Here is a 25,572-nt window from a genome sequence, read left to right as displayed (position 1 = left end):
ATACCATAAGATTAAAATTCATTCTCAGCCATCTTGGGATCGAAGGCAACACCATACTCGATAAGACAGCTAAGAACGAGTCTTTCTGAAGGTACTTGAAATGGCGTTCAGACGCTGAATCCTGTCTTAGATTAATAGCCAGGTCACAATACAATCACACTTGGTTATAAAAATCGTAATTACGCAAGACTACAGCGCCAATTATATATGCCGTTCGTAATTTCTTGGGTTGGTTAAAAATTGATAAAGAAATGAATAAAAGACGGAAGAAAACAGAATAAACGAAGAAATAATAAAAACTTGAACAGTACCAAAACCAATAAAAAAAGAAACTAGAAGGATATTTTTTTTCCAGTAATGAACAGGACAAAAGTTTTACATAAACATTTTGCATCAGTCAACTAATCACAAACAAGTTAACATTCTTATGGATCTTTAACTAGCCATTATGATAGATATAATTAGTGAATCTACTTCGTGAAATCACTCTCAATGATGACTTACTTTTTACCTTTCACTATAAGATGGCTCTGTATATATAAAAAAAATGGATTGGTAAACTTGTCAGGTTCGCTCTCCTTATTGACAGGTCGAATCATTTCCGCAAGTTTGGATTATATTTTATCATTTGACAAACACGCTTTGGTTATTTTTGAAGTATAGATCCTTGCATGCTTGATGAAATGAGTGCTATGAGAACTTTGTCAAATCTTAAAGTAGCTATAGTAGGAGCAGGTGCTGCTGGTCTGGCTTGTTCCTGTCGACTTTTATCTCTTGGGTTACCGCCGTCAAATCTACATGTATATGAAGCTCAGGAGAGAATTGGCGGACGGATATTTACCAAGAGAGATCCAGCAAAAGGTATTAGGCTAGCCTAAATAAAATTGTTGAAATGATGATATTTCTTGATGGATAAATATAGTGTGTACAGATCAAGAATAGCAGCTCTTCCAAAGGATACATCTCAAAATAAAAAGATACATTTTTAGATTTCTAATTTTGTGTTTGTTTTCATGGTTTTTGGTCATGTTCTGGACAATCCATCCCAAGCCCTCCTTCATAAGTCTTCTATAGCCTCAGACTATTTAGAAAAATGCAATATAATAGGCCCTAATTGATGAAAGCTGATTTAAAACAGATAAAAAAATAGCCTTAAAAAACATGGAAATAGGCTAGGCTAGGCCTATCTTCTTTGATAACCTACTTGCTGCATATTATAAAGTAGGAATTCTATCATTTTTTTTGTATAGCCTAGGATTATATGACACCATTAGAGATAGATATTGAATAATTCAAATGAAGTGAACATACCACTCAATGCCATTTTTATACTCTCTCTGTAGACTATATAATAATTGTTATTGGTGCAAATTCAGTTTCAACCTTACCCAAATATATAGCCCATAGTATATATTTCCATGCATTTATTGACTCTTGAATTTGTCATTGTTAATTCAATTTATGTGTAAACTTATTTTAACAAGAGTGACTCTAACAGAGGTATATAAGATGTATCTCAATTAGGTTAAGAGAAAAAGGTATCATCTTTGAGGGTCTGTAAAGAGCTCAAAATTAAATTTATGCCATTGCCAAAAACAATTATTATATTTGGATAAAGCATAAAAAAGGCATTGAATGGTATGTTCACTTTATTTGTAGGTCATTTATGTGAATTATTCAATATTTGCCCCATTAAAGGGGGCTAGGAATGGATTGTCAAAACTCAAACAAAATTATAAATATAGGCATTAAAAAATCTAATTGTGTGTCTATATCTTCTAAAATCTCCTCCTGAAGTGTTGTGATTCTTGATATTACAAAATTTTGAATTTAGTCTCTATGTATTGAGATTGCTAGATATATCAGGAAAAAAATATTCTGTGAAAAAGGCTAGAATAACATACTGAAATGGCCTTACCTTGACAAACAGCTAATTCCTTCTTCAACAGTTAAATCATGTGATTATTTTAGTGGTTGGCCTCTTCAGAAAGAAACATGATAATAAAACTATTCTTGTTGCATAAAATGTAGAAAAAAATGTATTTGAAGATATCCTATTCTACCTTTCTGTGAATAAATGAATTTTTACAAGGTATTTTCTATTGGTTGATTCTTATTTTCAAATTAATTTAAAAGCAAAGAAGCTTGACAAGGGATACAATCAGCAGGGAGAAGAGTCAGCCTATTGAAAATACACTGTAAAATTCAATTAGTTATAAAAAATGTAAAATAAGTGGGAAAAGATAGAAGAAATTTATTTAATAGGGAGATTTTTCCCAAATTGTTTTTTTTTCTCTCTCTTACTAAGAGAACTAGGAAAGGGAGGATAAAAGAGATAAATAATAAATCTCTAGTTAAATATGTTTATCTATAGAGACTGCAGTAGTACCCTTGTTGTTCTTCTAGCCTTTACACTCCAGAAATGGCATACAAAATTTTCATATGGTAGTTTGTGAACATGTCATTACCTTAAAATGCATTGGCCAATGAGAAAAGGTAGTGTTGAATCTCCTATAGAGAATTTTGCTGAGGATATGAACTTTGTTAAGATTTGGCAGCATCCCATGTCAGCTTCCATTCCACATTTGTCCAGTCACAATCAACACCCTTCCTGAATGATTCAGCAGTTTTTGATTGAACAGAAGCATCTAAGAGACTATTCTGCAGGGGCACAGAGAAAACAGTATAGAAGTTCTGATACACATGTTGTTGACTTTGGGGAGCCTGTAGTTTCTGGCTATTTCCCCTGGTGGCACTTGAGAATAGTGGGTAGGAAACTGAACACATGTTCAAACAACCTGCAAGTCATTATGATATCTCCCCTTTTTCTACTGTACACCAATATTATGAATCTTAGGGAGCTAAACTGGTCTTCACAAGGTTTTTCTTGCAGGTGTGGTATGAGCTTGGTGGTTAGGTGCTGAACATTCTCCAGTGCTGTAGCATACATTGTATACTGAGTATGCCCTAATATCATACTGATCACTAAGTGTAGAAAAACACATGGCTTCCTGGTAGTAAAAGTTCTCTTGGTGAACCCAAAGGGCTGGTTTTCTTTTGCAGCTTGAGCTTTTGCATGGCTATGGACCTTAAGCTCTGTGTCAGTAAAAGTCTTTTCTTCAGTTACCACCTCAAGTTGGTTATTCTCAATAGTATGTGATTGGTTGGGGTTATTTTAGCCAAGATGATGAGCTTTACAGTTGGATGCATTGAACTGCATGCCTGGTCTCTAGACCATTTTGAAAGCTTGTTGAAGTCTTCTTGGACAGTTAATCGTTCTTTAATACATCTGGCCTGCCCTAGTAGATTACAGTCATCTGCATGTAATGTCAACAAATTCTTCAGGTTTTTTGGGTAGCCACTGATGTTCATACTCAACAGTGTAGGGTCCAAGCTGGTTCCCTGTGGGAGACTGCTGATCTCAGAGCCTCCAAGCCATTATGGCTGGCTCACAGAAGATGGCACTATTTTTGATGTTTATGAGACCCTTTGGTCTTCTATTTGACCAGAAAGCCTAACCTATAACCTCAGCATGGACTCGATATAGGCTACATATAGCTGCAATATCATGAGATTGTGTTGTACCTTGTCAAAAGCTTTTGCGTGATCTAGCAGAATGATGTCAACTGGGGGGTCTTGGGCAAGGAGCTTAGTGATTATATTATGACTCAATGAGGTTATTTTCAATGGAGCAACCTTTGTGAAACCCCTGCAGGCTTTTGCTGAGTAACTGGTTGTTATCTAGATGATCAACCAACACATCATTTATTATACTTTCTGGAACCTTACAAAGTACTAAGACTGTTGTGACAGTAAGTGCTAGCTAGGTCTTTTTGTCCTTTGTTGAAAATAGGCTTGATATGGGGAAGTTTCCTGTAACTTACGAGGATTTTGGAAGTCAATGTCATCTGGTTTTGCTATAAATTGGGCAGTTTCTTTCAGTAATTATGGTTAGATATTGTCTAGCCCAGCAGCTTTGTTTCCATCAAGCTTCTTGATTCTTTTGATGGTGTTTTCAGTAATTATAATTAGAAGAGACATATAGGCTATGTATAAATCAGAGGTGATGGCATTGCAGGTGATTGATTGGGCATTGACTTAGTCCAGAAATTTGCACTGGAGCTATCATTCAGCATATCAGCAATACCTTTAGGATTAATTACTTAGTACTGTCCTCTTAGTTGAGATAAGTGATACACCACCTTGAAGGGTTTACAGAAGAGACATAATAGCAAAAATTTTGGGATTTGTTTCTGGTTTGGCAGCAATCAACTCTTCACACTCTTTCACCACCTTTTTTGGTGAGGTTTCTCAACTTATTCCAGCACTTTTTGCAGTTGTTATAATTTACATTTATTGCTTTTACATTTATTATACTTTTCCATGCTCTTTTTTTCATCTAAATGTCTTCATTACATTGTGTGGCAATTGGGGGAGGGTCTTTTGGGCAACTGACCAATATTCTTTAGTGCACCTCTTTTCTGCATCAATCAGAGTGGTTTTAAAATTATTCTAATTTGTTTCAATATCATCAGTGCTGGTAAGCACCTCCGAATCAACCTTTCAAGGTATTGGCAAATCATTTGATAATTTGTAAAAGTCTTTTTGACCCTACGTTTTACTTTGAGGTTGACTTGTATTTTGGTTTAAAATGTTAAAATACAGATGTCTCACTACAACCAACTGCAGGGAGAGGAGATGTTGAGAGGATTCTGTCAGGTTTGCTAGCAATACCAACGTCTAGGAGTGAGGGCTCCTGTAATTATCTAAAACGGGTTGGCTGGTTTACAACCTGGGTTTGAAAATATTCAGAAATGACATTTGTTGTGTTAGAGAGGGGACTATTCTGCAGGGAAACCCCTATGCCATCTGTCCAACTAACCTTGGGCATTTTAAAGTCTCCAAAACAGAACATGGCAGAATGTTTCTTACTATTTGTTTTCGAAATGATGTCAGATAAAGCAAGATGTGCAACAAATTTATCAGGGATGAAGGACTACAATATAAAACACCAAACAACATAAACTACTCAAGACCAAAATCATGATTGGCAAATGCATTTTCAACCAAATAGATGCTAGAATGAATATTGAATACACTTTCAGTTTCAGCTTTCAGTCCTTGTTTGCAGTAAATCACAACTCCTCTCTGACAAAATGGGTCATTCAGGTTACTCCACAGGTTGTATTTAGAAATCTGAATATGGGATTCTTCAAGTCTTATCATAGAATTCTTATGACAAACTTAACAAACAGTATCTGGACTCAGTTCATTGCACCCATGCTTTAATTCTGGGAGTTTTGGGACAATTGAATCATAGTTTGTATAACTTTAACCATATTATTTCAAGGAACAATGACTCATTAGTGTTTCCATTCTGACTTTTGTTAGACCTCTATTCTTTTGCACTACTTTCAGTTACTTTCTTATTTTTAAGATAAATAATTTTATTTGAAAAAAAAAAAAAAAACCTAACATTTTTGCTGCACCTGCTAAGAAAACCCCTTGTGGGCTTGTTGGCAGCAGGTAGGAGTCTTCTGTTCTTGATATTCTAAAAAATATTATTTTATATTATTCTACATGATAATAATATTAAATCCCCACATAAATTAAAACCATCCTAATTACATTAAACACATACATAAATTCTATTCTTTTGCCAGGAAAAATCTTTTTGCTGTGGCCTTGAAGGTTAGAAGATGACGTTTGTTCTTTTAGAACAAACGTTTGTTCTGTTAGAAGTTTGTTCTTTGCATTTTTAGTGTAACCATTTATGTTGTCGACTCCAAAGTCCGAATTCGGCCCTTTGTGGGCTTGTGATAGCGATTTTTTTGAAATAAATATCTTATCTCTACTTGCATTTTGTATAGCAATCAGCTTCCATAAGCAGGGGTATAGCTGTATATCTGTATAGCTTCCATAAGCAGGGGTCAGAATTTATTATTACAAAAAAAGCTCTAATCATATTTCTAAATTGATACACTAGATTCAATGCTTCTTGTTTATCATGACTATGGAGATCACTATTATTGGAAAAAGTGTTTTTTAAAGAAGAGGCAAGTATATTATTAAGTTATTTATATGTGAAAATACTAACTTGATAACCTTTAGTTTTTGAAATATCAAGAAATTGATACTTAATGTAACATTCATTAATATTTTAAGTGACAAAAGTTTAACAGTTTTATTTTGTATTTTCTGAATTTTTTTATACCGTGATACAAAATGACCTGCCTATATAGGGCAACCATAAGAAATATATGGTTAAAAAATAGCAAAATAAATTAATCCAAAAATTTTCTTTGAAACCAAGAGACTTTTTAACTTGGTGAAGCACACTCAGAGATCTTGACAATTTTGAAGCTATAACATCAGAGTGTGTTTCCCATTATAGATTTTCATCAATTATAAAACTCAAATACTTTGTTACCCTTGCTGTTTCTATTTGAGTACCATTTACTATTAGTTCTGAGTTAATTTCAATGCTAGATCTCCAAGAAAATAAAATGTAATTAGGCTAGTTTTGGTATAATTTAATGTCAAAAGATTAAACTCTGCCCATTCAACAAACTCAACAAATGCCTTTCTCATTTTACCAAAACGTAGATTAACTGATGGTACAGCAACAAGTAAAAGAATATCATCTGCAAAAAGGATTATACCAGTCTCTGACAAATAATACTTAGTTCAATCAATAAAAAAGGACCTAGTATAAGCCCTTGGGTTACTCTGCATGTTATCCCATTAGCTACAGAAGTTGAACACCCATTCACCAAAATTTACTTCCAGCCACTCAAGTAAGATTTTTAATCGTATGAAGATTTTTCCAGTCACGCGGATTTTATCCAGCTTAAGTAATAATTTTTTATGGTCAATTGTGTCCAAGGCTTTCTTTAAGTCAAGGGATAAGACAGCTGGAATCAAACCCTATTTGTACCCCTCATTCATCCAATCCACAAGTTTTATTGTAGCTATTTTGGTTGATAGTTTTTTTCCTAAAACAATATTTACACTATATATAGGAAGTAAGCTCCATCCTGGTGACCAGGGCAATGGCTCCCAGTTTTGGCCACTTTTTTACCACTATACCCTTTTCTGATTCCCAAGTTTTGTTCAGCAGCTCTTTTTTTGGTCTCTTCTACTAGCTCTTTTTTGTACAGCTAGTCTTCTTTTGAGGGTTCAGAATAGAAACAGATGTCTCCCTTTTTGATGCAGGACTGCATTAGAATAGTAATTTTAATTCACATGAACTGACTAAGAAGAGCAATGGATCAGGCCAATTAGATGAACTAGCAGCTTTGGGGTTGGGGCTAGTACTCGGCTGCCATTGCAAATTGGTCACTACACTAACATCAATTTGGAACTCGTTCCTTAGGAAATTCTGTATAGAATTCGAATTATTGGTTTGAGGGGTGACACCATATGCATCTACATTCAAGCATCTTTTCTGCCTGTTGTGCTCAACTTCCGCCATTTTTAGAACTTCAGTTTGCAACTTATTGACAATTGCTTGATTCACTAGCCCTTCAACATTGGCAACAGACACCTTAGATGAAATGGAGTTTTTTTGGCTCTGTGCTTTAGCATTGATACTTCAAGAGACGCTCGCATATCACCTTCAAATGGGCTTGACGGTTTTTCTTCTCTTATGTAATTTGTGTTTTAAGTAAATGAGATATACCCAGGGACGTAATTTGCTATGGGGCATGGGGGCAACTTCCCCCTCCAGAACCCGGCTGCTAGCAGTGCCTTACCTTTTAGCTATAAAAAATAATGAGAATTATTATCTAGTTCATCATTTAGAAGCTGATTTGAGCAGGGAGCCCTCCTGACTTTATTAAAATACATCTGAGAAATTGAAATGCATACATATCTTTCACTTTATCACAATACTCATTTAAAGCTGACTTCAGGAACTGGAGAAGGGCCTGCTGTGTCTTTTTAACTGTGCTAACAAAACTGTTAGCATGCTGTTGGACTGTGGAAAAAGGTTTTTAATATTGTTAGACATTGATAGAGTAAATAGGCTGGATGTCACTTTCTAGGCTAAAGAGGTAAAGAAGTAAAATTGATGGCATTAGACTGCATAGTCCAAAGGGGCACTGATGTTCTCTTTTCCTATAACCAGCTGGTCCATTGGGGGGCTGGAGGCCAGGCATCCTGCGCTTTCGCACATCCTTCATGTTTACTTTCCTTAGATTTTCCCACTTCATTTAGAGTTGTCAACTCTGGCTCAGCTAAACTAAATTTGGTTACTAAAATGCATTTAAGCTCAGGTTTGTTTTGATGGAAAGTAGAGTTTTAATGCTAACAATAGTCCTTGTCAAATATATCCAAGCACTTCACATTTGCTTAGTTGGTCCATGAACTTGAAATATTTTTTTCCATGGTTAATTTGTTCTTTTGTACTTGGAATCAATAATCAAAATGGCATCTGATATTACACTAGCCAGCTATTTCCCTTTTATTTTCTACTAAATGATTAAGTTTTTATGTGAATAAAAATACCTGGCCGGTTAAACCACAGTTATTACTGGCAATGATTGATAGTCTGTCAGCAGTGTCATCTGTTTTGATCAACCCAGTCATTGTGTTTATGCTATACATCTTTTTACAAAATTTAGAAATTAAGTTGATGAAATTGCTGCATTAACCAGCTGAGAATGAGATTTAGGAAGGCCCAGGTTTAAGTGGTTATCATGTCATTGTTTCCATTTTCGTCCATTCATCTTATTATCTTACTAATTTTATTCTTCTCATTTATTGAATTTCAATGATGAGGCAATAAAGACAACACATTTTGCACAGTAGGTTTACCAAGTACCAAGATAATGGGGGATGGTTGCTTGAACATGATTTTTCTGCAATTAATATTTAACATCCATTGTTTTGTTCAGTTTTCACTAAAGCCTCAAAGGTGAAGTGGAAGCTTGCATATCTACATACTTTTTTTTCTTCTTCATTTTTTCTATTTATCAATTGAGGCGTACTTTATCTTTAGTTTTTTTTACCACCTCAAAACTGTTAGGCTTCTTATAGGAGTGGAAAAGTTTCATTTTGAGTTCTTTAGATAAATTGAGATAAGTAAACAGAAAATTATTTAGGAGAGTGAAATGGTAACTGTGTAACTGTGTGACTGTTAACTGTGTAATCAGGTCAGTAAATTCCATGGTAAAGACTAAAATATTCACCAGACTTTGATTTTTATGTTTTAAAAGCTCTAGATTTGACATTGAAAACCAATACCAGGAATTCTTCTGACATGAACTACTATGGAAAGGAGTTTAATATCTTACTCTGCCCCTCTTTTGAGACCTTTTCTAGAGCTCTTACTTATTAAGATGGAAAAACACAAAATTGAGGGCTTATCTGTTCATATTCAAGGCATTGCAATAAATAACCAATTTAAGTCTAAAGCAGTTTTTTTGAAGAAGGACTTTGACTTCTCTTGCCGTTCTGTTTAAGACCCTACATAAAACTCTGGATTATTGAGCCGAAAAAATTCTGCACCCATGAATTTTGCTGGCAAAGGTGGCTAGCTTAGATAACATAGTAGCAATAGGAGAAACTTTGTTAAAATTTGTCCAAAGGATCCCTCTCGGGTAAATCTGGGCCTAAAAAAACCATTTTGTCGTTTCAGCCTTCCTCCTTCCACTAGAAAGTACCTGATATTCCCCCTATACTTTATTCGCCATTTTTATACCGTTTGTATGGGCAAATGGGTCTAAAATGGAAAAAGTAAATCTTTAAACCAGAGTGTAGAATTTTTCAATTGGCTCTTCAGGCAAATTTTATTAGGTAGATCTTCTTTCTCCCCATTGTTTGCAGACTCATGGCATCACCTGTTTTAAAGTTTTCTTTTGAAAGTATCTAAATTGTATTTACAATTCAGCGTTTCTTCCAAGGCTCATTGATTGAAATTGGGGCCCAGTGGATTCACGGACAAGAAGAGAATGTTGTTTACACAATGGCCAGTAGGAACAATTGTATTGCATTTGATCCATCTCTTGAATCAAGTGGTGTGGGACCTAATATAGAAATTTTGGATGAGGATGGGAGTATTGTGTTGCCTGAACTTTGGGAGAAGATGTTTGAAATCATGGAAAAAATTGAGAAAGAATCCTATGAATGTTTAAAAAGCTTTGATGGTAGTTTGGATCAGTATTTTAGGCAAAAGTAAGTATTTTAGGCTCACTTATATCTATTATTTTGTCATGTGAGGATGGTGGATAAGGGGTGATGGCCATGAAAAGAAAATTTATATACATGGTGAGAGTCTTCAAAAGCACACATTTTTGTAGAAAAAAAATTTCGTTATTGCTAGCGTTTTAGTTGGAAGTATCACAGGTTCCTTAGCATGATTTCCTTTCACCACCCTTCTTTTATCTTCTGAACTTTTTTTTACTGTAATTTAAAGGGAATAAGCTCTTCAAAAGAAATAATATGTTAAAAGCAATAAGTTTATCCCTACTGCCTGACCTTAAAAATTGTGTAAGTTAGACAGTGATACTGAAGATTGACCCTTGCAGAGATGTCATTTCAGGTTCTTGTCCTTTTTGGTGGAGACGATTGTAAAAAGCTAAGATATGTTTGAGTCTTAAGAGAATGTGCTATTGGTGAATTTGTCATGGGGGAGGGGGTCTCAACCACAAAACAGTCGTGTTGACTGAACAGCATTTTCCAATTTTCCTAGGGGCTTATTCAAGACGATTTTGAGAGGAAGATACCACTTCATCCACTTCAAGTATTTGCAGAGTTATTGTTTTTGTTAATGTCATTATTGAGTATTTAAGGTACAATATTTTTGATAAATTAAATCAATACTTTCATGTACCAGAAAATAAGAAGTAAAAACTTTTAGAGTGATCAAAAATGAAGTGAAAACTAAATGCTCAAACTTTCATGTTCAAGTGACTTCATGAGAATGACTCAATAAGTGGTTCAATGGGAGTGGTTAAGAAGAAAATAAAAACTAGGTGCTTGAACCTTCGTGTCCAAATGTTTCAAAGAGGGGTTTAATGGGAGTGTTTATTAAAAAGAAAGTAAAAACTAGATACTTGAACCTTCATGTTCAAATGATTCGAACCTAACCTGATTCAAAGAGTTGTTCAATAGGAGTTATTAAAAGAAAGCAAAAACTAGATGCTTGAACATCCATGTTCAAGTGAGTTCAAAATGATTCTTGTGATTCAATGAATGGTTCAATAGGAGTGATTCAAGTAACTCAATGAGTGGTTCAATGTGAGTGATTTAAAAGAAAGTGAAATTCAGTGGTTTGAGACTTCATGTTCAAGTTATTCAACGAAAATGATTCAAGTGATTCAGTGAGTGGTTAAATGGGAGTGATTAAAAAGAAAGTTAAAACTAGATGATTGAACCTCCATGTTCAAATGATTCAATAAGTGGTTCAATGTGAGTGATTTAAGTAATCCAATCAGTGGTTCAATAAGATTGATTAAACAGAAAACAAGAACTAGATGCTTGAACCTCCATGTTAGAGTTATTTAATGAAAATGATTCATGTGATTCAGTAAGCGGTTCAATAGGAGTGATTCAAGTGAGAATAATTCAACTGATTCAATGAGTGGTTGAATGGGAGTGATTAAAAAGAAAGCAAATACTAAATGCTTGAACCTCCATGTTCAAGTGATTCAATGAACATGATTCATTTGATTCAATGAGCGGTTAAATAGGAGTGATTAAAATGAAAGTGAAAGCTAAATGTGTCTACCTTTATGCTTTACCAAATTAGCAACAAAAAAAAACTAACTTCTTCTCAAAAGTATCATCCTCTTTGAATGAAGAGAATAAGTTGTGTACGAAAAAGAAACATAAAAGCCTGTTAAAGCTTGTAAATGATCAGTAAATACCTTATTTGAGGAGGACTGGCTGGCTAATCCCACCCCATCCTCCAACTTCCCAATCTTTATCACTAGACTTTAATTTTTGATCACACGTCTTTGAGAATAAGAGGATTCATTTAGGTGCATTTGTTGCGCCCACTATTATTTTTTGTTTAGAAGCTCTCCGAGACTATTGGATAATTAAATTTTGCAATTAAGAACCGGCTATTCAAATATGCTTCAATAAAACACAAGTTAAACTTTAATATACATAACTCAGGTTTCTATTATATATCCTATTTTCTAGGTTTTTTTAAGGTTTTAACGTGGCTCTTTACTTTCGTGTGAAACAAATGTTCTATTGGTTTAATCTCTTCTTTTTTAATTTATTATAATTAAGTTGTTGGTTGCACCATATGGCTGTCCAAAATCTTTGCTCATTAAATCCAATTTTTTCAAGAATGAGTTAGGTACAGTACGAATTATGAATATTCTACCGAGAAAAATCCAGTTATGATTCTATTTTCCAAGGAAAATCAAGGTCAGATCTGAAAGCCATCAATTTTTTTGTGTTAGAAAAATGAAATGTGTATTTTCTTGGTTTTAACTTTTTCTTTGCTAAAGAAGGATTACAAATATTAGTCCAAATTGCTTCTTTTTTTTCTTTTACTGTTATTAGCCATGTCCTTTTGATCTATATCCAGAAATTCTCCTTTTTTTCATTTTCTTATGTGTCATCATGCGTTCACAGAATTGAAGGAAGATAGATGGGGTCTCATCCAGAAAAAGGGGGAAATATTTGTATAAATATGTCATTTTTTACAGTCTCTCTCTCCTTCTTACCACTCTAAATGGTTAGACATATCTACGTCTATGGTCTTCATCAGATAATGGTAATGTTGCGGCTCAAAGGAAAGTTGGATTTTGTGCATTAACTAAAAAAAACTTCTGTGACAAAAAAAGTTATTCAGAAAAAGTAAAGAGTTACACTAAACTAAAGAGGAGCAGAAATAAAGTCAAGCAATAATTAAAGCATAAAGAGAACATAGATCACTATCAATAAATAAAGGAATCTAGAGCTTTTTTGGGATTCATTCCCAATCACTATCAATTATACAATTTTATTTAAATAAAATTAAAGTTAATGTTCCTTTTTTGTTCGATTTCTGTAGCTCTGTAGCAATCCTTTAGAAGACAAGCAAGGTAATTATTAATGATATAATAAATTTTGAAGTTGTAATAAAGAATTCATGTCTTATAAATTCCAAACTTTTTCCCAAATTTTTGAAATAGTTAACAAATTTGTGATAAATAAATTTAAAATCAATGTTTCGTTTTCATCCTATCCCTGTTGCTTTATAGCAATTCACCAGAGGTCAAGCAAAGTAATTATAAATTTACATAATTACTAATTATATTTATGAATATGATTATAAATACTTTATTGGATTTTGAATTTGTAATAATTATAAATTACAAACATTCTCTCAAATTTTTGAAAATCGTTAAAAATTATTTGATAAATGAATTCAAAGTCAATGTTTTGTTTTCATCTTGTCCCTGTGGCTCTGTAGCAATCCAGAGGTCAAGAAAAGTAATAATAAATGCTTTAATGTCTTTTAAAGTTGAAATAAGGTATTCATCTCTTCTGAACTACAAATAGCTTTACAAATTTTTGAAAGTATTTGGAAATTATATTATTTTTTTAGAATTATGTATTTTACTTTGATTTTTATCCATTGTTTGTTTGTTTGTTTTTTCACTGGGTACACATTTTTCTTATGTAATATGTGATCATTTCTGATTATAATTTATTTTCTTCTTTCTATTTGTTTTCTTGTCATAATTTATTTCTTGTTACTCATCTATATTAGTCACTTTTGTTATTAATTTTCTCATTTTTTCTCATCTACTTTCTAAGTCAGTTACTTCTAAGTCAGTGTCAACATATTTACTCTTAACTGCGATTTTCTGTATGTCAAGGACTAATTAGTGTAGATTGACAGTTATATGTGTATTGATATATATTCTTAAAAATCTAAGCAATTTTAGATTTACTACCGTTATAAAAGAGAAAATGTTTAAAATATATTTTGTTTTCAGTAAACCACTAACGACGTTCTAATCTCTAGATGCCTTAGGGGTAGATAGTCCTACTTCTATTTGTGGTAATTTATATTCGTTTAAGTTTGGCTTGATTGAGTCATTGTGATTTCTCTTCGTTTTAGGACTCATAAATTTATTCATAGCGATTTAAGTTTGTTTCAAGGTTAACTTATTATTTGACCTTTTTTTTCATCTCGTCTTTGGTTTAATGTAACTCTTTATTTTTTGGAAAACTCCTTTTATGGAAAAGATTTCTAACTTGTTTTCTGTTCCATTTTTAATTGACATTGTTTTTCATTATTGGTTAATAAAACACAATTTGTAAAACTTTTCTCTGCTGTTTTCCTTAGGAATCAATATTTAATTTTGCTATTTATACTTTGGAAAAAAAATTTCAACAGAGTTCAATAGTTGAGCTGCTGAATTTTCGATGGATGGTTAGTGGGACCGCTATTCAAATAAATGAATTGAAAATCCCCACAAGTTTCAGCCTTCTACAGTGCTGAAGCCATTCTAGCCCCCATCATGTTACAATCTTGAGCATAAACAAACATTGATCAACTATTTCACTATAAGAACCTTATTGTATTATATTTTGTTTTAAATGCTTGTTTGTTTAAATATATGCATTTTGAGCTTATTTATTAAAAAGATCTCTGACTTAATGCATTAAAATGTTAAAACAGAACCGAAAATCAATGTGACCAGATTTGTTTATGGCATCCCCGGAGGCATAATTATCGGATATTTTGATTATCTAGAACAAAATGTATACCTCAAACTTTGATTGGATGTCTTAGGTGTTGAAGGGGTGGAAGTTAGGCAAAAACTAGAGGACGTAGAAGGGGGTGGTTGCCCTACAATTTCTTTGTTTTCATTTTATAAATTCTGCCGTTAACGATTTTATGTGTACTTTTTTCTTTTCTTATTTTTAATAGAAAGGAACTGGATTTGGAAATTCAGTAACTTGATGCTCAGTGTATTTAACTGTTGATTTCTTAAAAAAAAGAATTATGTCATTCGTATGATGTCTTATGAGTTTGCCCTATTCATTTCATGAAAACTGAGACTACACTTAAAGTAAAGGAATTATTTTAAAAAAAAACTAAGTCATGTAATTTTTCAGTCACTAAGTGTCATCAAATTTTTAAACTCAATTTTTCTGCTGTTCTTCATTTCATCAATTATTATCTTCATTTTATCAGTTGTCTGTTCTTCATTTTATCTACTGTATTTCTTAATTGTTACAGATTAGATGAATGCATTAGAGCTGGAGAGTTAAATGACTTATCTGAAGATTTGCGTGAAAAACTGTTTGATTGGCATCATAGATTTGAGAATGTTATTGATGCTGCTGATGATTGGTCAGAAACAGGGGGATGGGGTCATACTGAATACTGGCTTTGTCCTGGAGATCCCTTGGTAGTCTGGAGTGACGGCTATGAGACACTGTTCAGCCTTCTGTTGGTAATAGATTAACTCTTTTTCTTTATTTTTTTAAGTTTATTCAGGTGACTTTATTGAAACCCTGTGGGATCTGGAGTTACAGGGCTACCTTTGAGCATTTCTAAACTCAACTTGACGACAGATTTGGAACCCAGTAGTGGCAACTAATATTAGGAAGAGTAATCTTTATTAGAAAAGTTATATGGAAGGTCTTTGGAAACCATATTTATATATCTGTCGGGAATCTGAAACCACCGAACCGATGAAAAATCCTGTGTCAAGAAAATATTATCCCTAAAATCCAATTATCTCACATAAGGTGTAGTCTAGGGTCCCTCAAGGCTTAGACCCTAACGTCTAAACCATTAGGTTTTCCAATGTAAGTTCTTAAAAGTAAATGAATATTTTAAGGCCTATTATCAATTATTCAATTTGAAAATGAAATTGGGACGTTAATTTAGGACCTTTGAGATTCTGAACTACTATAAAAATTTGCCTTTGTGTGCCTTTGTCTTGGACATAGGATCTCCTGTGAAAGAATCCTTCATTCTAGACCCGAACTTAAGGTCTGCTGTTTAGTTAAGAGGCCTTAGTTTAAAAAGCCTTGTACGCATAGATGTTAGGGGTGTGCACGAGAATTAGTTCGGGGGCCGGTAGGGGTCGGGCAGAGATAAATTTACGAAAAAAAAAACTAAATTCACGATCCCTAGTGAAAGAATCCTTCATTCTAGACCCGAACTTGAGGTCTGCTGTTTAGTTAAGAGGCCTTAGTTTAAAAAGCTTTGTAAACATAAATGTCAGGGGTGTGCATGGGAATTAGTTTTGGGGCCTGTAGGGGTCAGGCAAGGCTAAATTCGCGAAAAAAACTATAAATTGTTTGAAAAGTGCAAACCTATGGGGAAAGTCTAGATTTTAAGGTCAAAGTCAGTTCTGAAGGCTCTTTGAGTATGTGCCTGATTAATGTCATTGTCTTGATGGAGAAGGCGATGTTGAAAACAAAGAAAAATTTAATTTTCCTTTTGGTAGGTCCTTTAGACCAGTCATATCTCAATTTCACCCCTCCCTTTGCACGAGAAAGTAAGATGTCTTCTGCAGTCCATGCAACTTTTACCTTTACAAGTTTATAAGATGAAACCTTTCACCTTTTCGCTTTCTCCTTTTTGGTTTTTATTAAGAATCGTAATTTCTCTTTCATTCTTAGAATTTAATAACTGAAAATATAGAAAAAACGAATATTATATTTACACAAAGCTGTGGACAAAAAAAAAATTAAGTAGTAAAAATCCGAATATTTCGACTCCACGTCCAGGAGCCTTTATGAATGGAAAGGTGGTCTGGTCTGAGAAATTATTCTCATTCATTCTTGTTTACCTGAGGTTTCTTCAGATCCATATGTAATCTAGGAAAGGTGTGAAAAACGGGATCAACCTCAAATTGTGCTACAAAAACTTCTTTCACTACCTGACTAAAATATATATAATGATTCTGAATCCAAAGAATAACAATAACAAAATGTAACGGTGCTAATTTCCTTTCAATAAGGTAAGAGCAAAATGTTCAAAAATAATGTGTGAGTGACAAAGAACTCCTAGTTGTTCTAAAAGAGGCTAGAGAGTCCTAAAATATAGAGATAGTTTTCTATCTCTCGGTCTATCTAGCTCTCCATCTCTATATTTGAACACCCTGTTTTTGAAAAAATGTCTGAAAGTTAATTCTGACATTTTATCATTTTTCAGGAGAGCGAAAATAAGGTTTGTTTTTATTCTCTTGAAAAACGAAACAAGCTCTATTGAGCTATAAATAAAAAACAAATTTGTAAAATTTTCTGTGAGTGTGTGAATGCTCTTGCTTCATTTGCTATATACTATGCTACTTCACATCACTTTTTGTGTTATTTCAGCTGGATATAATAAAAATTTGTCTTTTCTCAATAGTGGTTGGTCTGCTTTTCTTTTTATTAAGTAAATATACCTCTAAAAACGCCCCTAGTTGACATAGACCAAAGACAGTGTGGATCAAAGATACAAGAATAGCACTATTTCTAATTATATTCGTGCTTCTTTTCTTTGCTGACACAACATACCCTAGACCTTCCCCATAGACAATGGGGTTTTAAATTCATAATCTGTATGGTAAAATATGCTGTCCAATTGACAAGCTTAGTCATGAGAATGCTGTCAAACTGACGATTTGGATTGCGATTTCATTGCCTAGATTGTAAATTCCAAAAATTTCCTGGAAAGTAAGACTTTGGTTTTGAATTGTGGGTATCAGGGCATTGGCTCTACCAGGAGTCGTGTCTTTTTCTACCTGTAAATGTGTGTGAGATTCATCCGAGTAACTTCTCTTTCTGTCAGTTGGTTTTACAGTCCTACTACTATGACTGAAACTTTGTAGTTTTTAGTCACGGAACGTACAACTAGATCTTGCTATTAACATATTATATTTTATATTATCATCATTCTGTTAATGTCTTATCATGCATATCGTGACTATTTATATTTTAAAAGGGATTAGAAGCCAAAGAAATGGAGATGGTCCCAGTAGAGGGTCCCAACTTCGTTACTACACGGTTTTCAGCATTTCGCGATGCACTCCAAGAGTCGTCACCTTTTGCTGGTACTATCAGACCTACTTCCTTCGACTCACTTTATATTGGTTACAGCAAACATTATGTTACGACAGGGATTCGACTCAAAGTCAAATAGCTTAGGGCTGTAGACGAAATTCAACAGCCTAGAAAAGTCCATTTCATTAAACAGACACAGCATAGACAAACTATCTACTACTCAAATTTCAGTGTAAGTCTTGGTCTTATCAAGGCTATAGTTTCCTTGAGAGATATGACTGCTCTTGGTCAAGGCTACCCTGCCAGAAAGTTTCATCTACTATGGTGAAGAACAGAGCTTATGGTGGAGCATACCACATACCAAACCGCATACCCACAGCACGTGGTGAACCATACCCAGAGCATACCACAATAAAACCACAGCATCACTGAAAATCCTCACCTTTTTATCTAGGCTATCCTCACCAGCACTTTGGTCATATTATGTTGGTGTGAGGTAATGTCGGGTTTACAAACTCAATTATAATAACTTCTCAATATATAAATGTCCAGTATTGGAGTATCATGTTGAGAGACATATTCTATGATACTAATTATGTACAATTTACCTTTCGGAAAGTTGTGAGTGAAACTAGGTTCTGACATGAGCTAAGAGGGTGGGAACCTGTAAAAGTTTGATCTTAGGTGACAGAACTTGGAGAGGTAGGGATTCACAACTACGGGCTAACGGAGTAACAGCTAGTTGCGCTAGTAGTGGCGTAGAAGAGTCATAGTTTTGCATCTGAAGACTTTATTAAAAAGTAGGAATTTATTTTCACTACCAAAAGAATTGAATATGCTGGTTATCTGAGAATCTGGACAACAGGGAAAGCGTTTCTAGGTCTAAAGACCAAGCTGTAAGAGATTGTGAATTTGTCGTAGTTTTTCGTCGAAAATCTGGAAGAATTAAAAACCAGCTATTGTTTTTGTCCGGTCGTTTTGACTCGTATGAAGCAGACGTTCCTCCACTGATGCCTCTGAAAGTGTCTGTACAAAATACTTACGCTACAGTCTCCGTATCCAAGATTCGAAACGAATTAAATGATTCCTCAAACATAAACCAGCGATCCTTAAAATTAATGGGCATGAGTCTGTTAAGTCGGTAAAACCGTTGAACGATAAATGGCTTGTGAATATTAAGAAAAACTGGTGCTAAGGGTTTTTGTGAATCTCTTAAAACTGTTTTCGATGGTTCTTCGGCGAAAGTTTTGACAAGGAGGCTGTTTGGACTCGTTCGAAAATATTCAAAAGACGCTGATCTGTCATTTATTGCTAATTATCCTGGTATCCTGTCTGCAAATCGTATCGTTACATCAATAAAGTTACAGTCTAAGGTATAGTTAAAGTTACAGTTACATATATACAGTTACTAAGGGTACAGATAAAACAAAGGTAAAGTTACAGTTACAGCTCAATGAAGTTAGTTTGCTAATTCTCTTGCAAAAGGTCGAACACAATGGAAGACGGACTCAAAATAGGCTACGAAATCCTTCGTGGAAGTGACTTTCAAGTTTGCCTCGCCACTGTTTGAATTGACGGTCTCCTTACAATACTAAGACTAACTGTCCTGAATCTGTACGTAAAGTGGGTTCGTTGTCTCACGTTTGTAGTGAGACAGAGCCCTGTACCCAAACCAATAAGTTCGCCAACTGCAGTGGATCTCATGTTTCCTAAAGTCTCATCTGTCCTCTCCTGGAAAGTGTTTTGTATCTAAAGACAAAATTCAATGATGAGTGAGCAAGACCTTTCCTGCTTATTACTTAACATCAGTTGAATCTAATTTTAGGATTCGATTATCCATGAAATGTATGAGACATATGATATCGGTTTTTGCTAGGAAATCTGTTAACCGACGTTAGCATTAACGTTCTGAGACAAAATGATGAGATATTGTGTACTGCACACCTATTCGCGTTACTTGAAGCCATCCTTCTGGATGCTTAGCTTGTTTGATTATTAAACGATTTCAGATCTTTCACTTCTGTTTTTAATTACTGATAACAGCTATTTAGCAGTTCTTTCCGTGAATTTGTATCTACCGTGTGATTATTGTACCATGGCTTTAACAAATTCGGCTGCCGTCAATCAAAAGGCGATATCTGACATGACGAGCGAAATTGAGATTTCTGCGTATGCCAAGTAAAGACACTCCGCTCTATCGGTTGGTCGAGTCAAAAACGTGATATCTACAAAAATAGCCAAGATATATTGTAGTTTTATTTGGCGTTGTCCGGAAAACTTGTATTCTCTTGTGACTCAAAATGCGATATCTGCACAGGCAGATATCGTCTTTTAGATCTTTGCTTTTACTTCCAGTGCAAGAGCAGATATCGCCAAATAAGACCAACCTTTCATCACATTCAAGGCTATGTAGAAGAAAAGATTCCGTAAAACTGAAGAGCAGACTCATGAGCCGTGGCAACTTCTTGTTGAAAGAGGCCCTTAAGATGGCAAGAGAAATGTAAGGGTAAATGGCTTGTTAGGCCTGTGTACCTGTAAAAGGAATTCTTTTGAAATTTGTAGAGATTTGACCCCTGCAAGGGAATCAGCTAGTAGGATAGGTCAGTTTAAGTTTCTAGTTTGCAATTCTGATGCAGGTTTTTCGTCATAGCTGTTCTGGGGGTTCGTTTTGCAGATGGTTTGCTGTTGTCAGACCACATTATTGCTTGTTTGGCAAATGTTTTGTGTATTTTTATTTCTTCAGCAGTGTAAGCTACTATACATTTTGAGGCTATTTAAGAAGAACCTGAACTCTGTTAAAATCTGACGAAAACAGGATCTTTCCCAGTCAGGGCCACTAGCTGTTTATGGGGTAGAGTACCCACTATTTTGGGGTACTCCAGGGATGCATGTCCTGTGCATGTCCACAGTCAGGGATGGTACTTTAAATGGATTTTTTTTCTTTTACGTGTTAAAATGTAACAAATAACAAAAGCGTTTTATCCAGTTTTGGCCTCGAAAACATTTATGACTGAGGTATATACTTTACATGTAAAAATTTAATGTAAAAAATCATATTTTACATGTAAACGTTACGTTACATTTTTTTTTTTTTTAAATTGCCAACCCCTGTCCACACTAGAAGCAATCAATGCATGTCTGCAGCACTCAGGCAGTATCTATATATTTGGGGATCTGTCTCTTGTCATGACTCTGCGCTCTCAAATAAAATCTGACACTGTATCCGTCCTGGTCAAATAATTGAATCATTAGAAACCAGAGAAAACGGGCCTTCAGTCGGGAAAGCCATTCGAATCCACCGTTTTTGCAATTTGTACCTTGAAAAACTCTCGCGGTTCCATGGCTGTGATGATATCTGGCTGATGGTTGCTCGACTAGGTGTTAATCCGGGATGCAATCCCTTCCCTTCCGATATCCGACCCATGGTCCAAAAAGTTTCGGGACCCCTCTGCTTTACGCTGTTTGTTCTTTGTATTTTCTGCTGATAATTTTTTTTTTTTTTTCAGGGAAACAGCTCAAAACAATGCCCAAAGTAGCTCAAAACAGCTCAAAAGAGACACAAACAATGAGATGGCAAAAAAGATGCACGCTTACAGCAGTGAAATGGCGACAGCAGATATGCATGCGGATAACAGGGAAGCAGCTCCTGTTGTTGTGTCCCAAAAACAAAGAATCATCAGAATTGTTCCCAAAGAAACAGTGATACCAAAAGAAATACCCATCAGAGGAATATTCTCAAGCCATCCATTACCACAAAAAGTTTCAGTAGACCAAACAGATGCTCCACCTGAATTAGAGAACATACAGTTTATCAAATACTGGCTGGAAAAAGTTGAGACTGAGAACATTGGAGTAAACTATGATATGGGGACAGAAATGCGTGCGGAAAACAATGAGACTGCTACAGAAGATATGTATGCGGATATGAGTGAGTTTAGTGAAAGAGACGGTGGAATAGTTTTAGACTTGTCCACTCAATCTAACCGTCATGCAGCTAGTAACGAAGATACCAGACGAAACCTACATAAAAATTTACTTGATTCAGACGATGACTTTGAGACCAACTCAGCAAGTGAGTATCAGCCAGATGGAGAATCAGAAGATTCTGATTCTACAGGTGCTAGTGTTCGAAGAGCAGCAAGACAAAGTACTGATGTACAAGGCGAGCTTATCTCATTATTACCTGAGAGTGAAGTCTCTATCGCCAGTGTTGAACGACAAGAAAAACTAGATGTTGAAGAACCTGCTTTTGTGACAAAAAAGAAGACACAAGTCTTAGAAAAAAGGAGAAAGCAGATTGAAAAGAAAAGGCAAAAACATCCATTCATAGAGAATTGGTGCAACCCCGAAAAGTGTAAGAAAAAGTGCAAAGAATTTGCAATTGATCAGAGGAGACAGATCTATGACAAGTTTCAAGAATTAAGCCAGGGAGAAAGAATTGCATACATCAAGTCGTTTTTGTTAGTGAAGCGCAAAAAAATAAAAAACCGGTAAGAAAAGAAAAGTAAAAAAATTAGAGAATACACTTTAGTGTATCACCAACCAATTTCTGCTGGAGAACACTCGGTGGTAGTGTGCCAAAAGACGTTTCTTTCAACTTTGGGATACACCAGTCCGAAAGTCATCGAGGTAATATCAAGAAAGCTAAAGACCGAGGGCGTTGGATTTTCCTCTTCAGAAAAAAGAGGAGGTGCTACAAAGGTGGATGTGGACCGCGAAGCTCTTCGCATGCATATAGAATCGTTCAAGCCGTGTCAGCCCCACTAAAGGAGGTATAACAGTCCGTATGTGAGATATATCCCAAGAGATAGTACGTTTGAAGCTATGTTTGCTGACTTTCAAGAAAAGTTTCCCGAGCAGCGTTTTAGTCAGAGTTCTCAACTTCGGGATTTGCAAGAAATGAACATATCAAACAAGATGTCAAGATCAGATGCATGTGAAATCTGTGACTTGTTCAAAATAAAGGATTCCAGACTAGTTGTGTCAGACGAAGAAAGGGAGAAGCAACAGGAGCATAGAAACCAGGCAGAAAAAGCTAGGCGAGAACTTGACAAAGATGCTGATCACGCACACGGCGAGGAGAAGGCAGTGTTTACAGTTGATATGCAAAAAGTCCTAATTCTTCCAATACAGCCAGCAGTTAAAGAATCGCATTTCACAAGCAGGCTAGTGTGTTTCAATGAAACTTCTCTTCCACCGGTTTCTACTGCTCGTACCGGCTCGTCAACAGAAGTGGCATACTGTGTAGTATTGCACGAAGCAACATATGGTAGAACCGGGAATGCTGTCGCCTCTGCTATTTTCGGTCTTGTGGATGAGTTAAGGGATACAAAAGAATTTACATTCTGGGCCTATAACTGCTCGCCACAGAACAAGAACTGGATAATCTTTTCCATATTTGTGCGCATTGTAAACGAATCATGGGGTCCAGAGGAGATCTCTATCAAGGTCTTGACAAATGGACACACACATATGGCAGCTGACAGCTTGCATGGAGTGATAGAGAAGAAAATCCGTACGACGCTGGTTGTTGAGGACTTTCCCGAGTTGAAAAAGGTTCTGCAGGATTCCAGACAAAATACCCGAGTTAAAGAGCCCCAAATAAGCGATTTATACAAATGGAAGAATGAGAACTCTGGGAAAAAGTCAGTTGATATTCAACTTGGAAAGATCGTAGAGGAAAGTTTCATAAAGATAGATTCGAAACTATCTTATCGATATGATTTTGACGACGAAATGAAAGATGTAGATTTTCTGACAGTGAAAGCCAAAAGTGTTCCAGGCAAAAGTTTGCCTAAGAAGCTGTCGGTCCCAAGGGGGATTTCAAGGGACAAAAAAAAACAACATCCTGATGAAACTTGTACCCCACATTGCAGACACACGGAAAAAGTCTTTCTGGAAGAACATTCATACAGCCAACGTGCAAGACTTGGTTGACGAATTCGAGGGCTGTGAACCAGAAGACGAGTAAAAACACGTAGACTTTTTTTCTTTTTTTTATAACATAAATGAATATCACCTTTATTACCTTTATAAAATTAAACGAATTCAATGTTGTGGAAACGCTTGTGCTGTAGTTTGACTTGATCTTAACGTATTCCTCTGAGATGCGCTTTTTCCCGCATTAGAAACGATCGAAGACCAAGACCAAACTACAGCCTGAAAACAAGGTTATTCTACATCATGACATAGCTGATGTTGCTGGCAAGCAAATACGCTCATTGGAAACTGAGTTTCGCTTTGATTTAAAGTCGTTTTGTAAAACGGTAATATCGTTTTTTTTATATGGAATTTTACTGTGGCGGTCTTGCAGATACCGCCTTTTTTTGACAGGTTAAAAAGCGATATCTGCACTATCTCGAGAACGAAAAAGAATTGTCTAGTTTTTCCTTAACAAAACAATTTGTCTTGCTCTGAAACCTAGGTTTGATGTATTTGTTTGCAAAACAGGCACCTCCTATCATGTTTTCTAAGGCTTCAAACTTTTTTTTGTTTTTTCGTTCTCCTGTAAAATCGAGTTTATGTCAGATATCGCCTTTTGATTGACGGCAGCCGAATTGCTTCTGCGCACGACAAAAGTCGTGCGCAAAACTTCAAAAGTTTCTGTTCGGTGCCACTAACGTTTTTATTGAACGTTTTTCATCACATTTATAAGTACTGCTGAATGCCTTGTCACCGCGTGTTATTACTGAAAAATCTCTGAGTAATACTTATGTTCATAAATTCAGTAATCTCTCTAATTTATATAATGTTGTTCATTCAACTCTTCTCGATTATGGACCCTGATTTAAAGAGTGCAAAAAAAACTAGGCTAAATTTTGACTCTTGATTTTAGTCTGTTGTGGCAGGCCTAAAAGAGGCGTTTTTTTTTTGTTTTTTGTTTTTTTTTACAATGCAGCGAACTAAACTTAAGTATAAAAATATCTTCGTTCACTGTGGTATAACAGCCTTAACTTTCCAACTAAACGAAAACAATGGACAGAAGTCAGTATCTGTGATAAGGATGAGAGTGATTCATCTTCCCTAGTCTCCTAGTCTCCTAATCCAGTCTGCTCGAGTTAGGCCTAAGTAAAATATTGGCAGATTAAATAGACTAGTTGATTTTAAGCTGGTGGGCCGTCTAATGAAAAAAAAAGTTTTCATTTTTATGCTTCCCTGTATTTTTGAATGACTGGAAAGACAATAGCAATAAAGTTTTGGCTAAAAATGGGGAAGGGAGGGAATGCCAAACGCCAGATGATTTGAAAATCATATGTAACTCACAAAAATGAAATCATAACAATTGAGGCTATTCCAGTGATCTGTGTACAGTTAGATCATTTACCCTAAGCAGACGATGAGTGTTTCTTTTTTCTCCAACAATTTTTTGTCAGCTCTTGGAGACAAACATAATAGCTAACAAGCAATTTTAACTAATAATTTTTTAAGTGGACTAAAATAGTAAAAATTCGTGAGTCAGATTAGAGTAAAAAAGCGTAAATACAAAAAACTAGTCTAAATTTTGACTCTTGATTTTGATGTGTTGTGGCAGGGCTAAAAGATGTGTTGTTTTATTTAAATAATGCAGCGAACTAAACTTAAGTATAAAAAACATTTTCGTTTGCTGTA

General features: G+C 35.1%; 1 protein-coding gene across 2 annotated transcripts in view; it reads left to right on the top strand.

Moving 5' to 3' along the window:
- The first annotated feature begins 606 nt into the window (after positions 1-606).
- LOC148954434 (peroxisomal N(1)-acetyl-spermine/spermidine oxidase-like) overlaps positions 607-25,572 on the top strand; it is a 57,136-nt gene continuing 32,170 nt past the window's right edge. Inside the window, exons 1-3 of one of the 2 annotated variants that reach the window (XM_089086514.1) lie at positions 607-861; positions 9,906-10,176; positions 15,200-15,416. In XM_089086514.1, the coding sequence (XP_088942640.1) occupies positions 672-861; positions 9,906-10,176; positions 15,200-15,416 (678 nt within the window). In that variant the 5' untranslated portion in view covers positions 607-671. The remainder of the gene's footprint in view (positions 862-9,905; positions 10,177-15,199; positions 15,417-25,572) is intronic. The other variant, XM_089086513.1, reaches the window with a different exon arrangement.

The sequence above is a fragment of the Artemia sp. Qi Xiang Cuo genome, chromosome 3 (assembly GCF_049724085.1).
Source record: "Artemia sp. Qi Xiang Cuo chromosome 3, ASM4972408v1, whole genome shotgun sequence".
NCBI classification, from domain to species: Eukaryota; Metazoa; Arthropoda; class Branchiopoda; order Anostraca; family Artemiidae; genus Artemia; species Artemia sp. Qi Xiang Cuo.
This window is presented reverse-complemented; position numbering and strand designations above follow the sequence as displayed.